The 26901-nt window shown below is 40.7% G+C and overlaps 1 protein-coding gene and 1 pseudogene across 3 annotated transcripts in view; one reads left to right on the top strand and one right to left on the bottom strand.

The window, feature by feature from the left end:
- Positions 1–10674, bottom strand: part of CEP78 (centrosomal protein 78) — a 29383-nt gene extending 18709 nt beyond the window's left edge. For 2 of the 3 annotated variants that reach the window (XM_045841004.1, XM_045841005.1), the window contains exons 1-6: positions 10141–10674; positions 6209–6381; positions 6042–6114; positions 4695–4798; positions 2985–3159; positions 550–663 (exon numbers count right to left, since the gene is read on the bottom strand). In XM_045841004.1, the coding sequence (XP_045696960.1) occupies positions 550–663; positions 2985–3159; positions 4695–4798; positions 6042–6114; positions 6209–6381; positions 10141–10393 (892 nt within the window). In that variant the 5' untranslated portion in view covers positions 10394–10674. The remainder of the gene's footprint in view (positions 1–549; positions 664–2984; positions 3160–4694; positions 4799–6041; positions 6115–6208; positions 6382–10140) is intronic. The other variant, XM_045841006.1, reaches the window with a different exon arrangement.
- On the top strand, positions 6832–7460 carry LOC123820256 (annotated as a pseudogene).
- Positions 10675–26901: the final 16227 nt, after the last annotated feature.

The raw sequence follows: 26901 nt of genomic DNA, 5'->3' as shown, positions 1-26901 counted from the left end.
TCAAAACTTTGCTCATTTAGAACAATCCATGTCCTTACTCTGGCCCTCAAGACCCTCAAGGCTAGCTCCCTGCCTTCATGCATACCAAGCTCTCCCTCACTCAGTGTTCAGGCTGTGCTGTCTTCCCGTTTTTCCTTACTTACTCTGTCCACCCTGCCACCCACGTACTCACTGCTCTGCTGTCTTGGAACGCACTTCCCCAGATCTTCCACAGCGTGCCCCTCTGGTCACTCAGGTTTCCTCCCTTCCACTGTCACTTCTCCAGGAGAACTGTCCCCGGACAGACCTATCTAATGCAGTGCTACGTGCCCCACTCAGTCTCCTCACCTTAAGGTATTTTTGCAGTTACTACTGTATGAAATAATACTACTTATTTGTTTACTCATTTCTATCTAAACTCCTCCACTAGCATGTAAGTCCCACGAGGGTAAGACTTTGTATTAGAAAAGTGTAAGACTAGAAAAGTAAAAACACATTAGGGTTTAACAACTGTCAATACATGAATAAATCTTTTTGTTTTGTTAATCAAAAAAAAATGTGGAGACATACCAACGAGTGGATTTTTTCTTATATCCAGGATGACCAGAGTTCCATTGGTTTCAAGGGCCTTTAGTAAAGCCTTGGCTCCTTCATTGGTGAGGCCACACTGTTGCAGGTCAAGTGCTAGTGACAAAAGACAAAAGGTCATTTGCCGGTTCTGTACAGGTTTAACATACAGTCAGCTTTCACTTATTCATGCACAGGCAATTCCTGCACAAGGCTAGTCATGGTAGGTGTTTAATATTAGGAACTGAAAAAAATTTTTTAAAGCATATCACACATAATACGTAATCCAATAAAAAAGTCTTCTTGAACATGCCATGATTATCCTGACTTTAGTAATCACCCAGCATGCTTTACAATTAGAGTTGAAGAATAACTCTGCATAATCCATAAGGCAAAAAACCACAAGAGAAGCACAGTTCCTATCAGCAAGGATGCTAGTGGCAGTGTAGCTCTCATAGGCAAAAACTGGGAGGGCTCAGTAATCAGACTGCACTCTTTTCATCATGATCTTGAGCTCCAATTTACTCTCGAAACTAATTAAAATGGGAAATCAATTAAAAATGTATTAACTATTAGATTTAGAACTAAAAAGACATAGAAAAAAGTTTAAAGATGCAAATAATGACAAGTCCAAAGAATGTGTGGCTATATGATAAAATACATGTTAAATATGCTTAAAGCCTGTCATGAGAGAATGACAGTCAAGAACTCTTTCTCAGTAACAGGTCCAAGAACAGAATGAATGATCATGAACACCTGCAGTTCTGAGGCAGCACAGTCTACTCATTTAAACCAAAGGGATCATCATAAAAGCTCTGCTATAAAAAGTATACATATGAGGAAACTATCATATGAGCCTTCTAAAAAAAGTGTTATGTACACACTTACATTAAAATAACTGGTCTTTCAGAACCTCATGACACACAGAAATAAGAAGTCAGATACATGGACCTAACAGAATATGATGTAACACTTACAAACTCTTACCACAGAAGAATGGACACAGAATATAATTACTCAATTAGCCAAACTGATAATGAATAAGCTAAGTATACTATGGCATATTTATATAAATGGAACTCTGAACAGTCACTAAAGATAATGTGGTAGATGCAAATTTACTAATTGTTAAGGTGTTCATACTACACTAAGTGAAAAAAATTATAAAATTTGAAGTAATCCCATTCGCATTTAAAAAAAAACAGTGGTACTAATTTTCGTAGCTTTACCATGTTTAAAAGCGACACAAGCCCGTGTTTGCGAAGGAGCAAGCCTCACATAAACTGTCAGAGCAGACTATACACAGACACAACATTCCTGGCTGGCAGTTTAGCAGCATATACCCAAAGTCTTAAAAATCCGTCACATTTAGATATGTATATACTGAGTGCTCACTACACACTGCTTCCGACAGGAAAATACACAAACTGTCTAAATCTAACTGCATGGAATTGATTAAGCCATTGTACATCAGTATAATGAAGTACTGCATGATACGTCATTCAGTGTAAAAAGCAGAGATGTGAGTAGGTACACTATGATTCTATTTTCATAATCTCTAAATGTACAAGTAAATTTATAAAAAATACAGACTGAAAGTTCATATACCAAAATAAACAATGATTATGTTTAGGTATTACTAAGATTAGGGGTAATTTTTTCTTATTACTTTTGTATTCTCTATAAAGAATATACACAACTCTTCAAAAAAGTTTAAAAGCATAATAAAAGTTTTCAGAAAAAATGGGGAATACAGACTGGTGCAACCACTGTGGAAAACAGTATGAAATTTCCTCAAAAAATTAAAACTGGAACTGCCTTTTGACCCAGCAATCCCACATCTGGGTATATAACCTTAGAATTCTGAAACAGCAATTCGAAAGAATATATGTATCCCTATGTTCACTGCAGTATTATTTACAATAGCTAAGGTCTGGAAACAGCCCAAACACACATCAGTAGGTAATGGATAAACAAGGGTTGGTACATATACACAATGGAATACTATATGGCCATAAAAAAGAAGGAACTTTTACCTTTTGTGACAGCATGGATAGACCTGGAGATTATTATGCTAAGTGAAATAAGCCAGTGAGAGAAGACAATTACCATATGATTTCACTTACATGTGGAATCTAATAAACAAAAGAAACTGACACACAAAATAGAAACAGAGGTATGGACACATGGAACAGACTGGCAAAGAATGTGAAGGGATGAGCCAAAGAACATTTATGCGTGGCACACAGACACAGGCAACAGTGTGGTGGTGGCCACAGGGAAATGAAGGGCGGGGACTGAGTGCAGGTAGGAAAAGGGTGGGGGCGGTGAATGGGGACATCTGTAATAATGTCAACAATAAAAATAAAGTAAAACAAGACAACAGTATTGTGCCAAAAGCTAAATGCTTTTAATATTAAAAGAGTCAACATTTTTACCTCTAAGCCATAAATCCTCACTAAGAGATTCTGCAAAAGCACTTGCACCAAAGTCACCAATGAGCGTGTTACAATTCAAAGTGATGCGCCTCAAGCCAGCCATACAGTCGAGATCAGGTCTCCTATAACGAAGACTCTCTGCCCAGGTTTCTTCATGTCTTCTCATGGTCTGATACTTCAAAGGTTTAATAAGACGGAATTAAGTAGGTTGAATAAGGGAGCAAGGTAGGCATACTGAGTGTGGCTTATCCTGTTTGAGATTTACACACACATACCAAGTATATATTCCAGGAGAGTCAACTGGAGAGGTTAAACACTCGACTGTGGTTTAGGAGTCCTGTGACCCAGGTTCTAGTTTGCCAGTGATTAGTTAGACTTCAGGCGCAGGATGACCTGCTGCTGGTTAGTTATGTAAACTTTGACAACTCAATTCCATTCCATGAATTTAATTTTCCTTATATGAATAAATTATATACATGCAAGTCCATGCATATATTTTATGTACATTTGTACTATGCATATTTTTTAAATGATAAAAAAATAAATATAGAGGTTCTAATATTTTCTTCTTGTAACCCAATGGATCTCAACATACTACTTGGGGTATGCATACCAACTTTAGAGGCCTTGAATATACAAAACCAGTTTGACATGCCTTAGAAAATTGATGGTTTGATTTTTAACCACATGAGTTGTCTGAAAGACATAAGCTCTCTCTAGTCATAAAATAAACTTTAGCAACAGGGAAAACTTTAAAAGAAAGAAATTTTACTACATTCTTAAAGAACAAGACCCAGTTTCTATGACATTATAAACAAAAAATCATTAGTGTTGTTTTTCTATTAGCAGTAACTTATTAAAGCAACAGTGGAAATCACAGCAAGCACTTACATAGTGTTTATTATGTGCCAGCCACTACTTTATACAAAATTAGTTCATTTAATCCACATAATGAGGCAGAGAAGTAATTTGTCTATAGTCAAAAGCTATGAAATGGGAGACCTGGGATTTGAACCTAGGCCATTTGGTTTCAGAATCCTTGCTTTTTGCTGTCTTCTATACCAGGGGTCAGTGGGTTTGCTCTGTACAGGCCCAAAGGTACATTTTTAGCTTGGTGGGCTATACAGTTTCTGTTGCAGCTACTCAGTGCGACGAGTAAAGGAAAGACGGCTGGTGGGCCAAATGGGGCTCACCAGCCACAGTCTACCTATGCCTGACCTGTACCATCAACCTATTAAAAAAGGGCTGCATATTACATTACTAATAAGGAATTTTAGGCCTAAATATGGTAGTTAAAACCACTGTAAAGTTGTTAAAGTGTTATTTTAAAAACTATATTTACAAAATGCTATGGTAGTGATTTTTATTTGTTTATGAATTACAGCAGTTAACAATAAATATTTAAGTCATCTGAAAGCTGTAATAATATAAACTCTCTTCATAGTATCACAATAAATGTGTTCAATAACTAAAAATACACAAAAGCATTATTTATAATGAGTTTATAATACATCTCTAATCTCTAACATTAAATGGACCATTGTTACTAAATGTAGAACCCCAAAATGAAAACTGGTCATATTCTTTCAACAGAACTAGAACTGCAATTACCACCTGTATCAAATGACAAAAATAACTGCCATATTGTATCAAAATAGTAATGTGCTTCAGTCACATAATGTTTTCATGAAAGTTTAAACATAAAATCACCTTTAAGATCTTGGCCATGTGATCTGCTCCCTGCCATGTCAGATTACACCCCGTGAAGTCTACTGTCTTAAGAGTGACAGAGTTCTTTATACCTTGACAAATAACTAAAGGGAAAAAAACACATACACAGAGTAAGATGAAGAGCCTACAGAGTCTAGTCCATCTTGATTTACTCACTTTTCTGAGTCTACTGGAGGTTTATAGCTATACTCTAAGAATCATTATCTATGATCTTCACTGACAATGGATATGGATTGGTGCATTCTAAAATATGGCAGTAACAAAGTGTTATTCCAGTTTATAGCAACAGTTAAATTCTATTTAGATGCTAAAAACTAAACTCTGAATATTGCAGATTTTATTCCAAATTACTCAGTAAAATACCGTCTACCTTCTGAGACAGAGGAAAAACTAAAAAGCTAAGATTCTTCCTATTTTCATTTCCTATAACCTCATCTTGATTATCAGTCAACATTTTTTTTTAAAGATTTTATTTATTTAAGTAGAGGGGAAGAAAGGGAGAAAGAGAGGGAGAGAAACCTCAATGTATGGTTGCCTCTTGCATGCACCCTACTGGGAACCTGGCCTGCAACCCAGGCATGTACCCTGACTGGGAATCAAACCAGTGACCCTTTGGTTCATAGGCCAGCACTCAATCCACTGAGCCACACCAGCCAGGGCTCAATCAACAATTTAAATGTCAACTATAACCCCAGAATTTTATTAGGTGCTATACAACATACTAGAGCAACATAAGATAAGATAGAGGGCCTCAAATTCTGTTCCCTCAAACTGAAATTCAGGCTTCGTTATCCCTCCAGACCACTACTGGACATGGTGATCACACACTAATTCTTCAGGACCCCAATTAAGAGCACCTTCTCTGTGATTACATCCATGATATGCCCCCACCTACACTGAGTTTGCTGGCCTTTTATATATTGTCATAGTACTCAGCATATATTTCCTATTTTAGCACATACCACAGTGCATTATAATTATGATTGCACATAAGTGTTTTAACTATTTAAAGATAATGCTGATTTTCTCTCTTTATATCTTGCTATTTCCCTTTCCATAATATTTCTAAAAGATAAACACAGAAAAACAAAACATGTATCTGTGTAGCTTGTGGCTTAACACAACCTTAAGTAAAACTAGTTCAGAAAGTATCAGGCATGATGAACTTTTATGGTAAAGTGAGACTGGACAAAGGTTTGAGCAGGCACGGGAGACAATTCAGGTAGAGGCAGCACCAAGAAAAGGTGCAAACAGGAATTAACATGGTGTGTAGGGCATCATGAGACCAGTCCAATGAGAAGATACTTAAGTAAGATTGAAACTCACTTTCTAAACCTCCATCTCCAATTGGACAATTTGCAAGAGAAAGGTGCACCAAAGTAGTTGATTTATTCAATCCCTTAAATGGGGAGAAAAGGTTAAAAAAATTATTGGTTTAGTTTCCCCTAAAAGCAACTATCAAATGTTCTCAGGACCCAATGGAAAAGGCTTACCTTTGTTAAAAGAATTAAATCTCTCTCTCTCAGAACTAGTCCATTTAGCTCCAGGTTCTTTAGAGCATTTGATGCACTTAAACAGCATTTAAGAGCTTTACAAAGCTGGAAGGTCACATCTTTGCTTCTTATTGCAGGAACTCGACTCCTGCAAACTTTATTTCTGTCAGAAACTGAAGCAAAAGTAATGTAAAGTTAGTGGTTTCAACCATACATTTGATCATCCTTAAAAAGCATCTGCTCTGTGCTTAGGCATAGAAATGACTCCTACCCTTAATGTCCTCTTTAAGGAGGGACACATATAAACTCAAAACTTCAACCACATAAGATATAAAAACATAAACTATGTGAGTAAAAAAGTTCCTATGGAAGCAAAAAGTTATATATAAGTGATGACTTCAAAATAACCTTGAGGTTGATCATTTAGAAAGATGAGAACGACTACTCAGTTAGCAAGGAAGGCGCATTAACTGCAGAGGGGGCACATGTGCAAAGACTTCCAAGCCCAACACCTGCCAAGCATGGACAGTACTGCAGGTGGGGATGAGTAAAGGCCAGGGGTACAAGGTGGGAAGAGATCGAAATGACCCTTTGCCTTTTCTCCTTCCAGCTGGCGCCAAGCCATGGGCATCTCTCTGGACAACAGGCACAAGCACCATAAGACTGGGCGCCAAGAGAAAGCCCCATCAAGAGAAGTGAAAAAGCAAGCCGGGAGGCCCTGCTGCCAACACTAAGATGGGCTCCTGCCGCGTACACACACAGTCCACGTGTGGGGAGCCAACGACAAGTACCAAGCCTTGAGGCTGGACGTGGGCAACTACTCCTGGGCTCAGAGTGCTGTATGCACAAAACAAGGATCATAGATGTTGTCCATAAGGCATCCAACAACGAACTGAGCCATACCAAGAATCTCATAAAGAACTGCATCATGCTCATTAATGGCACACCATAACGACAGTGATACAAGTCCCACTAGGCACTGTCCTTGGGCCGCAAGAAGGGGGCCACGCTGACTCCTGTGGAGGAAGAGATTTTAAACAAAAAAAGATCAAAGAAAACTCAGAAGAAATATGATGAAAGGAAAAAGAATGTCAAAACCATCAGTCTTCTAGAGGAGCAGTTCCAGCAGGGTGAGATTCTGAAATGCACGGCTCCAGGACCAGGCCAGTGTGGCCCGGCAAGTGATTACGTGCTGGAGGGCAAGGAGCTGGAGTTCTATCTGAGGAAAATCAAAGTCCCAAAAGGCAAATAAATCCTCTTCTCTCCTATTTTAGATCACATAATAGAGGTGTTTATTCTAAAAAATAAAATAAATAATAAAATAAAAACAGACAGGCTGCCTGAAGCATGCCTGGGAGAGAGTAGCTTTAATCTCATGGGTGATGAGGATGAGGGCTGCCGCTGGAACAGGTGACTGCAGGGTAGAAAAGGCACCCCGCTGCTCAAGGACCAATTAGATAAAGGAAAGGATTAGAAAAAAGTATCTACTTCAGACAGATTAGAAAAAGAACCCCTCCTCAGGGCTAACTAGCCCTGTGAGGCTTGGCAGAGCACAGCTCAGATTTCAAGCCTTGGTGCAGAACCCAAGCTATGCAACCAATATGTATTAATCCTGTGGACGTGAGCTATTATAAGCATTATGTTAAGCACATCTTTTCATTTTAGAAGATAACTGAAGAAGAGAAGGCAGATGAACTGAGAGAAACTGAACTCACAGGCAGCAAAATCAGCTGGTAGCTTCTGCAACAGCCCAGGCAAAACATAATTAAGGATGAAGAAGCAAATCTAGGAGGTTAAAATCTACATAGCCTAGATCCACTGGATGCAAGTGATATATGAGGTTCGGTAAAGGAACTCTGGAGAATGGTCTAATGCATTTTCCTTACTGTAATGTAAATATCTAAATGTAAAATATAAAACAGGATTAAATGCAGTGGTCTTGACTCTGAGGTCCCTTCCAACTGTAATTTCTTTTGATTTTGAAGTTACTACTTTGGTTAAGTAAAGTCTTCAGAGGTACAGAACAGTTCCTACACCTGAATAAGATGCAGAGAATAACCTGAATTCACTTCACCAGGGGATGAATTACACTGTCCTTGCCGAAGAGGTTACCAGATGGCACGAACCCCAGTGCCTAGAAAACGACCCAGCATATACACGACAAGTGTTTAGGTTTTAAAAAAATAAATAAATAAAAAATCCTTCCCTCTTCTAAATCTTCACACCCTCCCTTTCTGTTGACTTTCTAAGTTTATGAACATTTTCAATTGTGTCCATTTAAAAATAAACACAATACATTTTTCAGGTCTATGATTTTCAGGATCTTCTTTTTGCGTAAGCTCCGTCTCTCCCAGGCCTTCAAACATCTGTCTTCCCAAAGAGCCCAGATCTGTACCTTGGGCCCAGACCTGTCTAGCAGAGACACGTTTGGATGCCCCACAGGCCCCTCTTAAAGCATTAAAGATGGAGACCCTCTCCCCACCCCGAATCCCTTCCTCTGGTACTCTGCCTCTCACAGAAAAATGCTGCTTTAAACTGTCACCTAAACTTGTTGCCTCCCTCTTCTAACTGGTCACCAGATCACATCTATTCTCTTTGACCTCTGTAACCCAGTTCTCCCTCTCTACACTTAATTTGGGCCCTTAGATTACAATTCACCCTCCTCCCAATAAACTCCCTTCCATAATGCAGGTCAGAGTGAGCTTCCAAATCAAAGTCTATCTCATCATCCTTGAGTGTTCCCCACCACCTTCAAGATAAACATCCAACCCTTTGACAAGACAAACAAGGCCCCTCCCTATTTGACCCCAGGGGGTTTCCCGCCTTAATTCACTTCTTTCTCAACCCGAGGTTTTAGTCCTGTACCTTAGTTTTGCCAGATATTCTTATATTTATCAATCTTTGACACAGCTGCTTCTTCCTGTCATCTGAGTAGCTTCTACACATTCTTAGAAAGGATGGCTCCTCCAAGAAGCCTGCCCTGAACCTTCGTTCCAATAGCTACACTCTGTAACACCAGAACTCACTTCTTCCAGAGGACTGACCACTGCGTTTGTGTTCACCTGCAGCCTCCCACGGTAAAGGGAAAGCTCCTCTAGGACAGAAGCCTTGTCTCCAGGAGCGTTTTGTGGAGACAAGTGCCAGGATACTTTACAAACATAACTTACTGATTCTAAGAACCCGTGGGAAAGAGTGGTTTTTCATGTCATTTTACAATTATGCAGTTCAAAAGTAACCCGTCCCGGCCACACAGAGTTCAACTCTGGAATCCAAGCCCTAGGCTGCATTCACACCTATGCTCTTCCCACTATACAATACTCCTATAAAAAAACACCCACTTTGGCTTTGCCCATGGGTCCTTTATACATGTTCCTTGACCACCCTTTCCCTTCCAAAGCGGGGAAGGGAAAGGGAGTGGGGGTGGGTGGGACAGGGGAAAGTGGTGGCGGGAAAATGGAGACAACCGTATTCGAACAATAAAAAGAAAAAGAAAGAAAACACCCCCTCCCCAACAGAGAGCCCTGTCGTAAAACAGACAGAGCAAAAAGCTCGGATGTATCAATTTCCTTATTGTTTTGTTCTACTCTAGGCAAAGTCATTCAATAAACTTGGTAACCATAACATCTGTCGAGTCCTAAATGATGTCCCAAACTGTGCTAAGTGCTCTCTACAAGCGTCAACTCGGCGAATCTTTGCGGTCACCATACAGAGCAGGTCCTGTTAAAACCCATGCTACGGACAAGAAAAGAGACCTTAAAGGATTTTCCCAGGGTCACCAAGCAGGTAAGACTCCCAGGCCGCACGCCCCCTCCCCGGCACACGTACCCCGGCAGTGGGCACCGGGGTTGCAGTGCCCAGGCTCCACCTTGCACCATTTAAAATCCCGCTTCCCTGAACCGATACTGGGACTACGAGAAGCGGGAATTACAAACCTGTTTCGCCAAGCCACGGTTGGAAGAAGCTCTTGATAGAGATCAGGGGCAGATCTTTATTAATTTTAAGGGTGTTGAGGAGCGGCGTCCAGTCTACCAGGCGCAGGCGGTCGGCGTTGAAGTCCAGCACGCCCTCCCGCAGGCAGGAGCGCACGGCGGGCAGCGGCACAGAGTCCTGCAGCGCGCACAGGTACTCATAGTGCGAGAAGAAGTCGGCCGAGCTGTCGCGGCGCAGCTTCACGGAGTCGATCATGGCCACGGGGAGGCCTTGGGGGACTGGAGGTGGAGAAGACGCCCGCCCCCGTCTGGGAGCCCCTGATTGCCGCCCCGCTCCTCGCGCGCCCACAGCCCGAAAGCTGTGGCCCCGCGGGGTGCAGAAGAGCAGCGGCTCGGCCAGAAGAAGCAGAACCCGGGGATCCCCCTAAGCCGCCCCTCAACGCTGCGCTCCCGCGCCGCTTCCCGCTCCCCGGGGCCAGCCGTTGGCTCCCGCCTCACCCACCGCCCTCCACAGCGCGGGGTCGCGGTTCAAGCCGGTGGGCGGGTCCCACGGGGGAAGTGCGCGAAGACGTCAGCGCGCTCGCCTTGCGTCCTCACGCAGGCCCCGCCTCCCGTGGGGCCAAGGGGCGGGACCTTCGAGGCGAGGGTGGTGCAAAAGGCAAGTGGTTTAGGAATTCAGGATTCCCAAAAATAGTTTACCGATTGGTCCGCTTAAAAGCGAAATACGGATGTGGCAATGCATTTTAAAAAGTAGTCTGAACTCCTCATAAGTGTCTGGGGTTGTAGGAACAACTGTGGCCCTTTAAATCTTTCACATCTGTGTAAATTTCGTGCAAAGAACTCTTAATATCTATTCCCTACTTACTTCACATGGTTGCTTGCAAATTGTAAAGTGTTCCATGAATTCAGGACATTACTGTGGTTATTACTAATCTCTTTGTTTTGTACGGGGGGTGATGATGGCTAACTCTGGTAACTAGTACCATATGTCTTCTAGGCATCATTATCAGCGCTGAGTCCATATGAAACCATTAAATTTCCCTGACAACTTCGCAGAGAATTTACTGTTGCATATCCATTTTACAAAACAGAAACTGAGGCGCAGGAAGTTAAGTAATTTAAAGCTAAGTGGAAGAACTCAGAAAATTGGTATTAACTTAAACAAGGAAGCCGTCAGACTGATATGGTGTTAATGTGGTGGTGACTTACATACTCAAACCAAAATATAAGCCTGTAAATACCCCAAGTTAGGAAAATTGAAAAGCTAAGGCCAATCACAGTTGACTAGGCTTTAATCTACAGTCAGTCAGTAATTGCCTTGTTTTGCTGTCTACTTTTTCTTATAAAAATCTTTCCCCAGTTTCTATTGGTCGAGGACTTCTAATCACTTCCAGTTTGGTGCTGCCTGATTTGAATTGATCTTTGCTCAAATAATCTAAAAAATTTAAGTATGCCAAAGTTTATCTTTTAACATTGGCCTCAGAACCTGTGTGCATTTGAATCCAGTGTCTGGAATAATGATGGTCATCTAGTTAGGCCTTAGGCATTGTGTTCACAGCATTACTCTTCCATTCACTGTGTTCTGAATACCCACACCCAGTACCAACGTGTACACTCCACTAAAATACCCTAGGTCAATAATTATTTTTACATGCAACATGCTAAATGTAGCATCCAGCATACTCGAGAACGAATATCGGAGACTTTCAGGGTATCAAAGATGTTACTTTATTGGCCAAGTTTAACCTGCGCAGGGGCGAACTCTTAAAGTGTCCAGCGACACAGTGCCCACAAGGAGCTGCAAACGAGAGCCGCGCCGAGCGCTTACAACTATGTTCTTATATACGGGGCAGGCAAGCGTTATACAGAAGCAGACGTGGCAGTTAGTAATTCGCTTACAAAGACCGCGCGCGGGAATTTCAAACCAAGCATTCTTTCATAAGGCGGGAAGGCAGGATGTTTGTTCATTAACCTAGTAATCTCCTGGCTCTAGCTAGCTAGTTTTCTATTTTCTCATTAAAAACTACAAAGCACTGCTTATCTAGCCTACCCAGGGAGAGCGTCTGCTAGACACAGGATGTTTGCTTTGACTGTACTTTGTCTCTTTTATCATTTCTTTTTAGCTACAATGTGGTTCTTGTCTATTAAGGTTAAACTTAGTTCTTAATTTCCTTGTTCCCAACACTAAATTATAAGACAGTCGTACACCACATAACGTTTCAGTAAAAGACTGCATATAAAATGCTGGTATGCCATATAGCCTAGGTGTGTCGTGGGCTACATGCATTTCTTAGAATGTAGCCATCATTAAGTGGTACATGACGTATAGCAAACACTCCTCTGTCAGCTTAGGAAATGAAACGTTATCATTTCTGTTGAAGGCCCTATGAACACTCTCTGGACCACTCTTTAACTGACCCCGGTAATTGCTCTTCTGAATTTGGTATTCATCGTTGCAATATATGTCTTTGTATTTCTGCTACATTTGTAAGTATTTTTAAACAGCAGATAACATTCGATATGCTTTCTTCTGCTATTTGCTTTATTTAGTGTTCCCTTTGCTCAGTTCATCCATGCTGACATATAAGAGATCTAGTTTATATACTTTCCTTACTGTATAGGATTCACATGCAGCAAAATGCAATAATTTATTATCGTGTTGATGGAATTTTAAATTGTTGCCAATTTTCAGTATGATTTCTTGGTTGCTACATCCATTTTTTAGTCCTCAGCATCACTTAAGGTAGTAATCCATGGTTTTCTTAAAGCTTTCTTTTCTGTTTTCCACAAAGTCACCTTCTCTAATTCCTTATTCTCTGTCTCACTTTTAGGTATCTCTTGCTTATTCATTCTAATGTTGGTGTTTTTCAGGTTCCCATTCATAGTGTCCAGTCCTCTGACATTTCTCTGGGTGATCTTATCTCCTGCTCAGGTTTAACTACCCACTGTAGGCTGAGGCTTCTAACAAAGATCTCTCTCTCCAAACATCAAACTGCCTGGAGAAAGCCAAAGACCTCTCATTGCCCCAGCCTTAGATTTGTACTCCTTAACTTTGCCATATAGGCTCCTTTGTGATCTGACTACCTCTGTTGTCTTGTTTCTTGCTACATTCCTCCTGGAATGTTTTCTGTATACATGGAACTGCTTAGAGTTTCTAATGTTCTATCATTCCTACCTGGGCCTTTACAGTTGCTGCTCCTTGACCTAGGGCCTTCCTCCTCCACTCCCTCCTTAGCAGGTATAAGGGATGTCAGAGATGCAATATGGCTCCAGCAGTAAAGGTATCTGGGAAATGTTAGGCTCTCTGTTTAACCTTCTGCAACTGTTTAATTCTCTGTAGCCTCAGGCTTGGCTGACTACCCAGAAAACTGGAATGCCCAAAGATAAATGTCATTCCCCCAGGGAGGAGGTCAATGAATGTATAGAGTGTGATAACTGCCTGATGCTCTTAACTTAGAAATGCATTGTTCTTTCTGGTGAGTATGTGACTGCCCACCATATGGTCTTACTATTAACCTCCTATAAAAAAGAGACCCTGTCCTGGGAGGGGTGTAAATTTCTTCCTGGCAGCCACCACCAGGAACAAGCAGCTGCTTTGCCCATGTATGTAAGTTTCTCCTCTTGAAGCTCTCCTAAATTTGAATAAGGCCACTTGTTAGTTCTTCAGAATCCTAAAATTTGACTTTTGGGGCTTTCCTCCTTCAGCAAGCTAACTCCCACTTGCTTCTCAGCTTCAGGTGGGGGGCCACTATCCCTGGGAAGTCTTCTTTCCCTAATCCTCATTTCTCCTCCTGCTTGTTTAGTGCCCAGCTGCTCTGCTTCCTGACATCCTTGTATCATAATACTTCATATGTCCAATAATAAATATCTTTTTACATGGTTTTCCTTCTGTAAACTGTAATTCCTTTGAAGGAAGGGACTGTGTCTCATTCATGCCTATATTCCCTATGTCTAGCACAGTGCTGGTCAATAGGAGGTACTGAATAATTGATACTGATAGCCTGGTGGCATACCCTTGCCTCCGGTCAAGATGGTGACAGGAGGAACTATTTCACTGAGCATGGGCAAGGCTAGTGAGACACTTGGATGGCAGAGTAGGGAAGTCCTCCTACCTGCTTCCAGTACCTGATTGGGGGTGAGACCAGGGGAAAGCAGGCCTATGCACCATAAAGGTCAGTATGGTGGCAGGGGGCAGTACCAAACCTGAGAAAAAGAAGGGCTTGGTTGGGGGACAAACCTGCCTGGAGCACATGGAAGTTTGGCTGAGAAAGAACTTGGTCTGTCCCACGTAGAAAACAAATATAAACCCAGGGGAAAGAAGGGACCTGTGCTTATCCCACCTTGTGAGTGTACTGGCTGGTGTGTTCCCAGCACCTTCTGGCCCCAGAAGCCACATGGCCAGTGGCGAAGCTAGCCACACAGGTGGATTCTGAGGAGGGAGCCTGAGGCCTGACAGTGTCCAGGAGAAAAGCCAAGCTGCCTGGATGACCACTCAGTGGCCACCTGTAGTTTCCAAGGGATGGTATTTTAAATGGGAGAAGGAACTCTTGACGCTGCCTTTGGTTTTGCTCTGGCCGAGGGTGGCTGGGTCCCAGATTGTTCAGTATTTAAATAAAAATCTCTTTCATTTCTCACCAACCTCTGCCTCCAAGATTTGCCTATTGGTGGCAGCGGCAGGCAGACCCACTTTGTTTCAGTAACAATAACTATTGGAGCAGTCTCCTCTCTTCTCCCTACACGTCATTACCAGCACCTTGTAGCCACTGCCTATTTATGTAGCTCAGGAAAATCTTCATCATCTTAATTAATCATTTAGGATATTAATTTATAATTTATTTTCCCCAAGCTTACTTATTTTCTGTTTGGCAAGATTTCTTCCAAGGCTTGCCTGATAATCTCTTCTCTACTTCCATTTAGTTATAGTTTAATAGTCCTTCTTTTGGCTTCTATGGCTTTAGTTCTTTTCAGCATCTGGTAGGTTCTACCCATGTGCTTCCCTGAATACAATGAGCAACAGATGCCTCTGCACAACACATATGGGACCCTCTGACAAGGAAGTTCATGCCTGGCCTCAGACAAAATGCTTTGGCTTCCCTGCAGGCACATGCAATACAAGAGATGGTGTCTCCTTCTTCAGGGCTCTGGTGAGTGAATGCTTGACTAGAGTATAGTTTAATAGGATCATTTTACCTATTATTCACTGTACTCCTATTTTTTCCTGACGGCATAATAACCCAGACTTCCAAGCCAACTTACCTTCCATGGGTCCTCAATGCTAATACTGTTTGCTCATCTCTAACAATCATCTTCTCTAGACTTGCATTCTAGAGTAATGAGTTTGTTGGATCTAGTCCCAGCACTATATCCACAAAATAGGCTGTCTTATTTTAAGTGACATGTGGTCCCCATTTCTCTTTTACTGTCCCTTATTTATAGATATTTACAATGGCTTTTCCAAATCTTCTTCACTCTTTTCATGTCATTACTAGACTTTATTCTATGTCCCTGCTCTCTTACCTGAAGAGGATACCTCTTATTTCACCAAGAAAATAAGGTTTCAGGCACAAGCTTCCTTGTCTTCTTTCTGCTAACTGCCTTCCAACCCATTTTCCATAATATAGCCACTGCCACTTTCTCTTCAAATCCTCCTGTGACTTCCCATTGCACTTAGGATAAAGACAAACCTCCTCACAGTGGTCTAAACCAACACTACTCAATGTGAAGTCCACAGACTGTTTGCTGGTTGAAAACCTACTGTTCTGTAAGATAAGGAGCTAGCTTCCGATGCAAATCTGTTTTGTTCAGCAGGCAAGACTTTCTTGGTGAAGGAAGCAGTGTGTTGAGTGAGTTATGTTCTAGAACAAGCTCTGTACCTCATTGTGCACTGGCATTTCGAGTGCACTAGTCTACAGGACACTGCATTCCCTGGGCACAAAGAGGGCATGATCGCTGCAGCCTTGTCTCGCACCCCACTCCCTTTCATTATCAGTAATCCAGCCCACAGTGTTCTCCTTTCAGGCCTGCAAATGTACAGGGGTTCATTGTCTGAGCTACACCTGCCAAGGTTCTTTGATTATGCCGTTGCCCTCTGCCAAACCTTCCATGATACCCATTGCTAACGTAATACTGCACAAACTCTTTTTTGTAAAGATTTTATTTATTTTTAGACAGAGGGGAAGGGAGGGAGAAAGAGAGGGAGAGAAATATCAATGTGTGGTTGCCTCTCATGCCTCCTACTGGGGACCTGGCCCACAACCCAGGCATGTGTCCTGACTGGGAATTGAACTGGTGAACTTTTGTTCATAGACCAGTGCTCAATCCACTGAGCCATACCAGTCAGAGCTGCCCAAACTCTTAAGACTGATATTTAAGACCCTCTATAATTTGGCTTTAATTTTACTTTTCACACTTCTTTTTATTCTCATGGGTCTAATTGTCTACCTCTTTGTCCCTTTCCAGCTCTACTTATTATATAAACATTTTTTCCCTTAGCATTAACCTTATTCCTCCTTCTCTGAGAATCCAAGCAATATATGGACCTCTTCTATCCTCTGAACTTGTAAATAGTTTAACAGGATACATCTGGAACTGGTGTAAGGTCTCTACATCTTATCTGCCCATCTGGTATCTGAGCTGTTTGAGACTGGGGATATATCTCTGAAGTCAATGCAGTTTTCAGCATGGTATTATACACATAGTCAATCTGATCAGTAAGTACTTGGTGAATGAATGAATGAATGAATGAATGGATCACCATGAGAACATGTTCTTTGGCTATTTCTCTCTTTTTCCACTTTAAAGTTTCTGTAGTTACACTGAGACAATATACTGCTTCATAGCCACACAATATCCAAGGTCACAGAGTGTTGCATCAAGCTGCTAAGAGCATCCACCACCATTTTAGAACAACATGTTCTCTCTCTCAAGTGGTGAGAGCAGGATTCAATAGTTATTAAGTGCCTCTATTCCCTTGGCATTTAGAGGCACTGAGGGCATCAGTACTATACAGTTAGCAAAGTGCCCATTCTGATTGTAATTTTACCCCTGTGAATAACAGCTATCCATGAAGATGTTGTTTTACCACTTTCCATCCTGTTAGATTCATAAAAAGCATTTTAACTACATAAAGGCAGAAAATGAATAGAGAGAACTTTGCATTGTATTTAATAGAAGTTTAGAGAGATGTCTGTGTGACATATTACCAAAATTATTTGGGGCAACTTTGTGTGAATTGTATTGGAGACACACCAAGAGTTTAAGAATTCTCAAAATTTCTGAGTTGTATGCAGCTGGCACAGTGGTAGCCATCTACATAGCAATGATTTGGAGGATGTCATATTAGCTCCGGCTGCAAAAATATCATAGGACATACCACCCCAAAACTCAGTGACATAAGCAAAAATTTTGTTTTCTCATGTCTATGGGTTAGCTTTAGTCACTTGTTTTAGAGCTGAAGGTGGCTGGTTTTGCTCCATGATTTAGGGCAGTTTGAGGTCTATCCCACAGGTCTTATTCCAGGACCCCATGGAGGAAGACAGGGCAACTGTGGAGCAGCAGCTCCCAGCGCACGCTCTCCTCAGGATGGTCACTGAAACACAAGACATGAGCCTAACTATACAAGCCAATTTAAAGCTTCTGCTGGCATCATGTCTGCTCACACCCCATTGGCTAAAACACATCACAGATCTAAGTTATAGTTAGAGTACATACATATGTTTAAAGTTGGGTTATCTCACAGAAGAATATTGTATCTTGGACAGTGTTACCATAGCATTCTCACTGGCGTTTGTAAACTTGATAAACATCATGGGAACTTTTTCATCTTTGAAAACTTTTTAGACTTGTGGAACAACTTCTATAAGAAAAGATGAAGGTACACTTTAGAACTCAGCTATTGTTATTGCGATGCTGGGAGAAGAATTGTTGATGATAAGGTCAATACAAATTAAAACTTGAGATTCACATATTCTTCACTAACACCTGCATTATACAGAATGTTCCTGGAGGACTGTGATGGTACGCTGATTCATGCAGTTGTGTAGGTAATTATAAAAGATGATATAATTTTTGGTTTCTTTTCCTTCTTTTAACTGAGTGCATAAACAATATGTTTATGTTTGGATTGTGTGCATAAAACATAGAAAAGTAGTACATTTGACAATGGGAACAAAGCTGTATTAGAGTAAAAATGATACTAGATTGTCACTTCAAGCCATAGGAAGAAATTAAGAGAGAAATGATATAGGAATAGATTAATCTAACAAACTTTATAAATTCTTTGCTCTCCTTTCTTCTGTCATCTACTTTAGAAGACAGGATTATAGCTGTTCCGGATAGGAGCCTGAGGTGGTCTGTGAATATGGTCAGCTATTCACTTGACCCATAAAACCTCATAAAATCATGCAAATCAAGAGGTTCAAATCTTCATGTTCACTTTAAGAATTTGAGTGAAACTGCCCAGGCCATCAGGGGTATGCATATCTGAAAAGCCACCAAGTATCTGCAGAATGTCACTTTACAGAAGCAACATGCGCCATTCGGTTGTTACAAGGGTGGAGTTGGTAGGTGCGCCCAGGGCAGAACAGTGGGGCTGGACACAGGGTCAGTAGCCAAAAAGAGTGCTGTGGCACATGCATAATAATACAGAGAGTAATGCTGAACTTAAGGGCTTAGATGTAGGTTCCCTGGTCGTTGAGCACGTCAAACACAGCTTCCAAGATGGGGCACAGAACTTAACAGATATCACGGGGGGATTAAGCCTCACACACGCTCTCCCTGCCACACTGAGATGACCCTTACTGACAAAGAGCAGGTTGTTCCTAAACCAGAAGAGGAGGATGCACAGAGGAGAAAAATACCCCAGAAGAAACCGAAGAAACAAAACTTAAGGCCCAAGGAATAAATTAAGCATAAAATAAATGCTAATAAAAGTACAAGCAGAATGTTGGTTGTCTTTATTAGTAAATATATTTCAAGTGTTCTTACAAGATGGATCAAACAAATTTTCTTCTGATTAGAGTGAAAAACATAAAAAGATAAAAAATAAAAGGATTATATCATGTAATAATTATAAAATATATTCTTGACAAAAAGGGAAGGAAAGAATAGAGCTATATAAAAGTATAGTTTGTATATTTCACTGGAATGATGTCAGTATAAATCTGAAGTAGATTCTGGTAAGATATATATCAGAAATCCTAGAGCATTCATTCCTCAAAAAATATAGTTAAAAATGATTTAGGGAATTAAACATTACACTGTAAAATATCAACTTTGTATATAAAAGGAGGCAGTAAAGGAAGGATAGAGGAATGACAAGAACAAAAAGCAAAAACATCAGGTAACATGACAGATATAAATCCTACCAAATGAATAATAAAATTAAATGTGATTGTACTGAACAGTCCAATAAAAAGGCAGAGACTCCATTTTTGAAGTTCTGAATCAGGTGAACTGAACTGCAGTGACAGAGATCAGGATTGTGGTGAATCTCCATCGGGCTCTGGGTTGTTGAATGTTCTAAGTTTTGAATGCTAAGATCTGGTTACACAGGTGTACTTTATAAAAATGTATCAATACTTCTGATTTCTGTACTTTTTCTGGATGTATGTTAGAGTTCTATTTAAAATTTGCTTTAAAATATTAATATTCTCCCTTAGGGGCCCATCCTGCTATGAGCAACTTTCACTGTCCCTAACCATCAGTCTCTCCTCCTCTGCTGGGCCAAGCAGTAAAATGCAAACCCAGTTTACACTCTGCCAATTCAAATCTGACAGTTTAACAAATTTGGAAAAAATATGGGTTGAGTAGTCAAATTTAGATATTTTACCACCCACAGGTTGTGTGACCTTAGTCTTCATTTTTCTCATCTGTATTATTAGTGTGCATTAGGGATTGCATGGCAAACTAATGACCAGAAGTCTTACAACATACACCTAATATAAAATGACTTGAAGTTCCCCCAAAGACTTATAACAGTTTCTAATTGCAGCCTCTGTTAACTTCCTCACTTTCCTGTGGGCTTCATGCTGTTTGGCCGGACTCCCAGACCTTTCTTCATCTACATCCAGACAGAACATTCCTGAAGCATTCTCTTAGGTTTAACTCTGGCAGACCGCTCTGTAGGCATCCCTTAGAGATACTGAGGGTTCAATTCTAGACCACCATTATAAAGTAAGTATTGCAGTAAAGTGAGCTGTAATCTTTTTTCTGGTCCGGGGTCTTGCCTTCAAAATGTAAAAACACGTAACAGCTATGAAGTGCAGCAAATCGAAGCACAACAAAGCGAAGCACAATAAAACGAGGTATGCCTGTGTCTCCATACGTCACCCTAAACCAGTAACTTTCAGCCTCACAGAATATACCCACGTAAATATCTAAAAAAGGCTTTTGCTTTATTTTCTCCTCAGGTTTTCTTGGTTTTTATTATTTTTTAAGAAATCAGTGCTAAGCCCTGGCTGGCGTAGCTCAGTGGATTGAGTGCGGGCTGGGAACCAAAGTGTCCCAGGTTCGATTCCCAGCCAGGGTACATTCCTGGGTTGCAGGCCAGAACCCCCAGCAACCTCACACTGATGTTTCTCTCTCTCCCTCTCCCTCTCCCTCTCTCTCTCTCTCTCTCTCTCTCTCTCTTTCCCTCCCTTCCCTCTCTAAAAATAAATAAATAAAATCTTAAAAAAAAAAGAAATCAGTGCTTAATCAACAGGAATGTAGATAGATGAATTAGGCTATATCCATTTTATGGAATGGTATTTAGCCAGTAAAATATGCAGCAAGTTTGCCTATGTTGATGTCATGAAGTATTCATGATATATTGTAAAGAGGACAGGGAATATATAGCACAATCAGACAAGTACTGTGCCCACTAGAATGTAGGATATATGAGGGCAGAGACCACGTTTGTCTTATTTATCTACAGCATGTAGTGGACACAGAGTGGGTGCTCATGAGTATTTGTGGATTGAATGTAAAAGCACAGAAAGTGACGTGGAAGAATAAGCATCACATTGTTATCAAGGGTTACTTTTCTCAGGAATGGGGGGTGGGCAGATTTGAGGGCTTTGGAAGACTTGTACTTCTTGTTTGCTGCATTTCTGATGTTTCACATAGTTTAATTAGAATGTATTCATATTGATGTTTGGTGCTCTCTGGCACCTAAAGTGCTTTCCCCCAACAGCCTGCATCTGTGTCTCCTTGTTGCTAGGGTTCCTTCAGGCTAACGGAGACAGCTTTGCTGGTGGCCTGGAGAGGCAGAAGTGGCTCGAGTTTTGTGGTCCCCTCCCCACACTGCAGTCAACTAGCTGACAAGAGGAATATGAGGGCTCCTGCAACCTAGCCCTTGTTTGGGCAACTTGAAGGCATACTTTTGATCCTACACAGCTCTCTTGCTATTCAGCCCAGATGACTTTATTGACTTGAAGGGACTGTACTTGAAATTGAGCTTTCTTTCTGGACAGTCCAGGTCCCCCTGAATTGTCCTGGAACAGTTCCCCCTCTCAGAGTCTGCTCCCAGGGACCCAGTTGAGGTCACTTGTGTAATTAAAAACCATAAAAACAGTGGGTACCTTTTGGAAGGTGAGGTGGATGACCTCTTATCTCAAACTTTTTCCCTGCCCTAGCTCTAAATTAGCCTGAAGAGATGTCCAGGCACAGCTCTGTAGCTCATGGTGCCCAGGCACATGGGACGGTGGTGCCCCTTTTGTGCAAGCAGGACATGTGGTGGTAGCCATGCTGAGACACAAAACTTGTTTTTTCAAAGTCTGAAAACTTGGCATTTTTTGCTTGCTATTCATTATTGTCCTAAGTAAAGAAAAATGAAAAATTTACATTATTAGCGTGAATTTTACCATTCATATGTATATTGTGCAATGTGAGTTTTAAGTGCAAATATAAGAACGCTGTTCAATGTGACTCTATCCAGCAAAGCTATCATTTAGAGTGGAAGGGCAGATAAAGTGCTTCCCAGATAAGATCAAGTTAAAGGAGTTTATCATCACCAAGCCCTTATTATATGAAATGTTGTCTTCACTTGGTGTGCAAAATCACCACAATTACCTACTTTGTACTTTGTATGTTGTACACGCATAGGTCTTTCTTACGCATACTGTAGAAATGCTGCCTAAACTAACCCAGCTGTTTTAATTTCATGTCATAATACATGCAGTTTCTACCACTATTCTCCACCTTCAGCTTACTGATGTGTAAAGGACTGAAAGGGAAAGGAACTATAGGTGGTTCTATTTTTCCCTTTCCTTCTATGTTGTCATTTTCAGGGTAAGCAATTGGCTAATACAGGGAAATAAGTGAGTAAGGAAGGATGTAGCAGGTCCCTTGATTGTTCATTATTCTTAGAACACCATTGCCTTTTCTGTGTGTGAATCACTCTGATTAGAATATAAGGGGTGGCCTCTCAGGGCTACTGGCTCCTCCACTTACTCAGTTATACAGGTAACAGGCCTTGAGTCTTGCTGAACTACTAGTCATCGGGAGTCCTCCTGAATTCTGTACACGTGGGGCATTGCAGTTGCTATATATGAATGGAGCAGCAAGGAACAGTGGATATGAATATTGTATTTACTCACATGCCTCATAGGCTTCACTTAGAAATTATAACTTGAAAGATAAAATTAAGAACTTCAAGACAGTGACTATACAGCATTAAACCAAGCACAGGATGCTTCTGAGTGCCGAGCCCAGGGTGACTGCTCATGAAGACAGCCCTGGCTGCAAGCAGTATGAAGGTGAATGAGGCCCAGGCCTTGCCCCCTCCTGTGGTTAACCTGCATGTCTATCTCCAGGTTTCTGCTTGGGGCATATAGTAGGGTACCTGAGCTTCCATGTTGGCATACTGCTTGTTTCAGTGCTTAAAAAGAAATTTATTGAAGACCATCACTTTTTCTTTTGAGCTTAGGAAGAAATTCAAAGGTATGGTTGCTCTCATTTATCTAGTATTAAGTGTTTCATGATGGAAGGAAGGGATTACCTAGTTCTGTTAAACTCATGGAAATGGAGATCACAGAGCACATTTTTTGCTGACTTCCAGAGTTACAATGTTCCAAGTCTACTTCAGATCTCACAGACCTCTGATGAATACTCATTTATCTTAGTGATTTTTCAAAAAACTTTTTATCAGAGTAATGGATATACTTTGAAATGTCAATCTTGCTAAACATCCTTCAACAAAAATCCTAAGTCTCTTCTCCCCTATCTCCTTCCATCTCTGGCCCTTCTTCCCAAAGGCAATGGTTTTACACTCACTAGAGCCATTTCTTGCAAAATCCATCTCCCTATTTTAAAATAGTGTGCTTTTAGTCAGTATCTTATTGAATCATCAATTATAGACCTTACATATTATAGTATATTCTGATTGTGTTAACTCCCCTGGAATATTTTTTTGTTCTTTGTGAAGAACAGTATTTTTCTAATTTACAAACTTTATTTTTAATTAACCAAGTTTCCCATGTTTCTTAAACCTCCTGCCTATTTCCTGTGTACCCACATCATTAAGTCATTGCCTTTATCCCTCTGACCACATCCCTCTAACAATCCTACATCCTCTTATTCAATATGGACCATTTGCTTTTTGAACTTACTGCAAAGCTGCCACCCAAAGACCTAATTTCCGGGGTGCTGAATTTTTCCTTTTCTTGCTTTTTCCTCTTGTTTTAGTGGTGACATATCTTCCAGGAGCTTCCTGATGCTGAGTGAAAAGGAGATCAGTTTTGAAAATGTTGAATGTCTGAAAACGTTTGGATTCCACCTTCACTCACAGTTAGTAGTTTGTGAAAGTAGAGAATCCAGTGTTGGAGGTCATTGTCAGTTAGAACTGTGACAACATTCCTCATTGGACCTGGCTTCTGAGGCAGCTGTTGAGAAATCCAATGCAATTCCAATTTCCCTCCTGTTGGTTATATGCGGTTTTCCTCCTGACACCCGAAGTGTTCCCTTTTTATCCAGGGTCTCTCAAATTCCCTGTGGACGTGCCTTGTGGATGTTTTTATTTTCTGTTCATGGTACTCAGTGATCCCTTTATATGGTGAAGCTCAGTCTTTTAGTTCTGATCACACTGCATCATACATATATAAAATGTCTCCCTTCTGGAGGACCTACCCAGTTGGAAACAGCCCACAACAGTAAGCTTAAATAATTTCTGAGGTTAGGTCTTAAAAGCAATCCAACTTTTGTCTAGATCTTCTTCTCTGAAGATGCTCACCTTTGGAACTCAGCCAGCATTCTGTGAGGAAGCCCAAGACACATGAAGAGGCCACATAGGTGCCCTGGCTGACAGTTCCGGCCCACAGCTGATATTAATCACTAGTCATATAAGTGAATAAGCCTCCAGGCTTCTCCAATTTCAGATTCCAATCTGCACCAGTTGATGCCAAGTGGAGCAAAAGTAAACTGTCCCTACTGATCCCTGCTCAAGTTGCAGATTTGTGAGGAAAATAAATGTAGGTGGTCTATTAAGTCACTAACTTTTAGGGTGGTTTGTTACACAGCATTTTATTACTGAAACACCACCCAAAGTCCACTGCCCTGCCCGAGACATCTGGAGCCTTGTGTGCTAGGGTAACCCCCTGTCCTGAGAACATAGCCTCAGGACCTGGCTGTGGGTTTCTTTTGGGTTCGACCATCCTTCCTTCAGGACACAGCCGAAGCAGGTTAACTAGCTCTGTGGACATTACCGGCTTCAGCCTCATTTAAGGAAAGATGTAGCCAAGTATTTATTGTTTTTATTAGTGAGACACCTCTCCCACCATCTGGAGTTCCAACCACTGGCATTGAAGTGTAGCTGTCACACTTACTAGCTGCGTGCTCTGCGCCAAATTACTTTTTTTCCAAGTTTTCTTTCTTCTTCTGTAAAGTGAGTGTAAGGATACCTCATTTATATAAGCGTGTCACTTACTGTCTGGCTCATTGTAAGTGTTCAGTAAGCAATAGGTAACTGCTTTGCTGGAATGTTAAAATGTTCAAACGTTTTTGTCTATATAAAATATCTCATTGATGGAGGTTGTACAAATTTGTAAAACATTCATACATAGTAACCAACTGTAAGACTATGTTATTTTGGAATCAGGATTCTTCAGCATCAAGTCAGAGACAGTAAATATTTATTACAGCAGCATAATTCTGTTGCTAAAGCTCACAAGAACATACTTATTAAATTGACAGATTGAAAGAGGCTTTTAAAATTAGCTCTAGCTGCCTTGCAAAGCAAGAAAAGACCAGAAAAAAAAATGGCCTACATCAAATGCTTGGGGAATTTCTAAGTTCTTTTCTTCTGATGGCAAGATTTATCCCCTATTAGAAACACATATGGTGAGAAATTTTCTGGGATGAGTGTGAAGACTGCAGGGTCAGCTAGATGTGGGGAGTGGTTGGTTGATCCTGGAATCTCAAGTGGAAGCCAAGCTTAATGTTTCTGAGTCACGTTGTTTTTATATGTGAGATTCTATGCATTATTTGTTGGTAATTTTTATTCAGCCTTTCACATACATCAGAAACGTGGACATTTTATGAATTGCAACATAAAGATGAATTTCATCTACACAGCTTTTGGCAGAAAAAAAAATTTCTTCTGACAAAGTCTATTTAGTTTTGTTTATTTTATTCTCATACTTCCCAGTTCTTATTTGTATTACTGTCCTATTTTAAAGATCCTTTCCACTTGCTTTTCACAAACCTAGACTCTACTGGTAAATGACTTTCCCCCTGCATTCCTTGGGAAGCGCACACTCCCTGAATGGTAAGTGGAAAGCAACCAAAACCCCAATTTGCAAATGTGTTTACTCAAAAATTAGCTGGAGTCAGTTCTTTGTCTGGAGCCTGGGAAGAATACTTGATTCTGTTGCTAGGTGGCAGTGTTCTTTTAGAAAAAGATGATTGTTAAGAGTCTGCAGGTCCCCTTCTGAAACAGAAACACAGACACTGCCTCTTCGTTAGCAACTTTTCACTCAGACTTCCTGATTTCAACCCACAAAGAGGCACCAACCACCACTGTCTGAAATTGCCAGGCTGGAATGATCAAATAAAAATTTCTTCCTGCTAGCCACTATTAACTGCAAAACAGGGCATTCTTCAGTATAAAGTACCTGGCTGCTCTCAGTACCTGTAAAAATCCTTTATGCAGAGACCAGAGTCTATGTCAGGTCTAGTAAACAAGTGATATGATCTCGCTTGTTCAGTAATTGGTGGTATAGTATTGAGTTCACAAAAGAGCTCAGCACTGCAGTTACGACATGTCTGTGTATAGTATACCTAAGAATTACTGAAGGTTCTTTTTTAAAATGTTTCTTTTACTCCCTAACCAGATAGGTTTGCCAGATTTCGCAAATAAAAATATCAGTTATATTTGAATTAGAGATAAACAACAAACTTTTTAAAAGGCAGGTTTATTGAGGTGTAATTTACATATAATAAAGTTCACTCTTTTAGATATTAGAGTTCTATAAATTTTTACAAATGTGTACATTGTGTAACTACTACAACAACTCAAGATACAGGCTGTTTTCACCACCCCCAGAAGTTCCTTCATGCCTCTTTTTAGTCAATCCCTCAGTCACCCCCCACCCCCCATAACCACTGCTCAAATTTCTGTTTTCATAAGCTAACCTTTTCCACAGTATCAAATAACTGGAATCATATAATACATTGCCTTTTGTACCTGACCTTTTTATGTACCAATTTTGAGATTTATCCATGTGTAGGTAATAATTACTGACTTTTTTTTAGTGTAAGTATGACCCCTGGACTAATTAGGACTTACTT

This window comes from Phyllostomus hastatus, unplaced genomic scaffold, assembly GCF_019186645.2.
Source record: "Phyllostomus hastatus isolate PE091 unplaced genomic scaffold, TTU_PhHast_1.1 phas_contig_34, whole genome shotgun sequence".
Lineage (NCBI taxonomy): Eukaryota > Metazoa > Chordata > Mammalia > Chiroptera > Phyllostomidae > Phyllostomus > Phyllostomus hastatus.
Note: the sequence above shows the minus strand (reverse complement) of the source record. Positions and strands in the feature narration are given on the sequence as shown.